Below are 3,388 nucleotides of genomic sequence, written 5' to 3'. Positions count from 1 at the left end.
CATACCGTATTCTTGTTTGAGTGCAGTCACACCATGCCCATCTCGTGTGACACACACAACCCTGTTTCCAGGGTACGTGTAATCCCGTTACAATTGTGCTCCTTTGCAATAGCAAGTGCCACCACAAAATTCAATGAAAATGCTTCAGATTGAATCACAGTGTGACCATGGGTGTGCTACATTGGTAGCCGCCCGCAGGTCCACATATGTTTGCGACTTGCTTTGAGCGTCATGATATCACGTATCAACAATTTCGTGTCTAGCTGGATAAGCAGCGAAAAATTGGAGGGCTGTAACTTGGGTAAAAATGATCTTACAGAAATGGCAAAGAATGAATGGCTTAATTTGGGAATCGGGCGAGAAGGGATGTCGTCTTTTCATTTTGAAGCCAGTTATATCAAACAGACGCCCAATCAGAATTTTGTTTGATGCTTAACTTCGCAAGTAACAAAGCGCGACGTTGACATAGAGAACCAATCAATTGTGTAACCTTGTACTCTCAGCAGCTATTAAGATGAGTGTAATCTTTGCAGTCATCTCTTACTACTAATAAACCACCATACGTTCCACACGGAGCGGGGCTCCACTTTTTTCATACGACAAAGCCTGTGAGGTAATGCTCATGTAACAAGCTTGCACAGCCTGTAAGGCCATGCTCATGTAACAAGCTTGCACAGCCTGTGAGGCGGTGCTCACGTAACAAGCTTTGGTGAGCTTTCACAGTTGGGGTGGCGCGTTGACTCTATTTGAGGATCTCGAGGGTCATCGTATAGAAAATCTCGTGATGCATCAAAATTGTACCGATTTGCTTGAGGCATCTGAATCAACTCAAAACTAGACCATTGCTCAAAAGAATAAGGCGAATTAGCTACGAGGGATTGTTTGGATGAGAATTTGTCGTCAACAGAACGCTTTTGTATCTGAGTGACTCGTGTGAACGGGGTCTTGGTACGTTTTGAGAGCGCCCACGAAAAGTACTCACTCAAATTACTCCTTCGTGGCTGATGAACAAGTAGTGTTTAATTAAAGAGGGTGCGACTCAGTCTGAATGCTGCATATTCAGGAAGGTAAATATTTTTTATGTATGCTTCATTATCCGCAGCAAATACATGCGGGTTTCACATTCTTCTGGTGCCGACATCGGCAATTCGATCTGTTTTGACACGCCTGTCCTCACCAAGACTGGAAACCCTTCGTGGCAATGTCAATGATCCAACAAAATTAAAAAAAATAGATTAGGCCATATACGTACCACATGGAGAGTAAAAATAATGAGAAGGATCGTATCGCGATTACTTGGCAGAAGCGCATCAAAGGATGTCGTTAGACACGCATATTGTGGTCGTCGGTGTGCAGATAATCCGCTGTGGACATGTCCAACCTGGCTACATCCACTTTGATCAAACTCGCCAAATTGATCGCTGTAAAACGGGGACCTCGATCCGAGAGAAATACTACGGGCAAGTAATTTTGATGTTAATCTCTGCTGAGAACATGCTCGCATAATCGTTACCGGTAATGGTGCCGTTTAGATAGTGCCTTTTGTTCAGACGACCAAAATATTTGTAGATCAGTATTACCAGACGAATGATTTTACATCACTCTGCTGATACCGGCATACTAGTTGGGGGTGTCGACACATGCAGTGAGGGTTTTGGTCATTAGCAAGTGTCACACATGAGCAAACAAGTTCGATTCATTTCTATATGTAGGACACAACTCACTCCGCGCGTGACATACCATGCCAATTTCATAATGTTCTCCCAAATTCAGAACTTACATTCATGCCTGACTCTCCTCTCCACGTTGTGGTATTTCTTTGACAAAGTCCGACTATCTTTTATGATATCTAATCCTTCCTCGCAAACAGTGTCTCAATGACAGATCCTACCATGACAGACAATAGGATAAGCTCCTATATTAATATCATTTGTAGTTACCGGTTATCATTCGGTCGCGAAATTTCTTTTATGCATTTCAAAAAGTACTTTTGTAAGGAATGGGACAGAAGACCCCTCATACTACCCTATTCACTTTGTCCACGAATGTATTGTTGTTTGCCACAAATCCATGAGATTTTAATGTTTTGCATGACCGGCACCATGCTGAGTGTTGTTGACCCGCTGTACCACTACAGCGTTATATGGATAGATCACATTTCGTTACAGTTGTCTGTCTCCCCACGGAGTTTCCAGAGCAACCGCGAATGTGGTTGCCAGGTTATATCTATGTTTCAGACAAATATATGCATTCGCGTGGACCTGTTTCGACAGATGAACATAGCGACAATCGTTCAGTTGCATCTCGACAGGGTTCTTGGAAATAGCTTTTCACAGCCTTCAAATGCCTTCCAGAATAATCACAAGACTAGTAGGAAAAGGGTTAGTATTTTCTCGAGTTAGTTCATGTCCTTCACCAAGGCATCACACCTTTGTGTCCGTTTAGAAAAATTTCTGCTTTCTAACAGCGGTGAGTTGATAACCTACCAATGGCTTAAATTTTTAGTCAATTCATAATTTGTGCCTTTTAGTTTAGATGAGACCTCATCTGGAATTAATGTTAAAGACAAAAACTGTCTAACGCTCAGAAGAAGCATTGATATGTCCTTGTCATTAGACGCACAAAAGTGGTGGTATCTTCTATTATTCGACACACATTCCATCGCACGTAATTGCTAAAGACTGTTACGTTCTTCATATCATTTCTTGTCGACACAAAGCCTAAAACGTTGGTTATGATATCGAGCAATTTCTTGCTGTGATCCCTAACAATTCTAAACAGGGCAACTTATCTTTGCGCGGGCGAACATTGAAACGACCCCCACAAGGCAGAACAAATTCAATTCCTAAGAAGTTGGCCACCCTTGTTCTCCAGAACGATGTTGTTGGCTGTATAAAGTACAGCGCACTCGACTTGGTCGATGGGTATGACCAATTGCTCATGATAGCGAGTGATATTCCGCTGACGGCGGTGAGTTTTCCTAGCGGGATGCTCCGGGAGTGGCTGGTGATATTCTTAAGGGCTGTTTAATGCACCAGCAACATTGAATTGTCTTGTGACGCAATAGTTCAGGCCCTACCTGACGTATGAACAGACATACTTTGACGACATTTTCGTCCACAGTGCACGATAGAACAGATGAGAAAAACCACATTGTTCGTGTGAGAGCGGTGCTAGTGTGCATGCGCACGAATAAGCTGTATGCTAATGCCAATAAGTGCATCGTCGGCGCGAAAGAAATACTTTTTCAGGGTGCTTCATTGGGAAGCGCGGAGTTCGAGCGGATCCCGCTAAGGTTAAGACCATTGTGAACGGGCCGATCCCAAAGAACCAGAAGAATTTGCGCAAGTGGCTTGGCCTTGCCAACTACTTGCACAAGCATATCTCA

At 43.3% G+C, this 3,388-nt stretch overlaps 2 protein-coding genes across 2 annotated transcripts; one reads left to right on the top strand and one right to left on the bottom strand.

Moving 5' to 3' along the window:
• Positions 1-546: 546 nt before the first annotated feature.
• Positions 547-818, bottom strand: PHALS_03507 (uncharacterized protein; the record flags this gene model as incomplete). Its single annotated transcript, XM_024717726.1, has 2 exons — positions 547-642; positions 702-818. The coding sequence occupies 2 exons, from the start codon at positions 816-818 to the stop codon at positions 547-549; spliced, it is 213 nt and encodes a 70-aa protein (XP_024583196.1).
• A 1,272-nt stretch (positions 819-2,090) lies between these two features.
• On the top strand, positions 2,091-2,326 carry PHALS_03506 (uncharacterized protein; the record flags this gene model as incomplete). Its single annotated transcript, XM_024717725.1, has 2 exons — positions 2,091-2,109; positions 2,169-2,326. The coding sequence occupies 2 exons, from the start codon at positions 2,091-2,093 to the stop codon at positions 2,324-2,326; spliced, it is 177 nt and encodes a 58-aa protein (XP_024583195.1).
• Between the last annotated feature and the right edge of the window lie 1,062 nt (positions 2,327-3,388).

Source organism: Plasmopara halstedii, assembly GCF_900000015.1.
Source record: "Plasmopara halstedii genome assembly, contig: Scaffold_2386, whole genome shotgun sequence".
Classification (NCBI taxonomy): domain Eukaryota; phylum Oomycota; class Peronosporomycetes; order Peronosporales; family Peronosporaceae; genus Plasmopara; species Plasmopara halstedii.
This window is presented reverse-complemented; position numbering and strand designations above follow the sequence as displayed.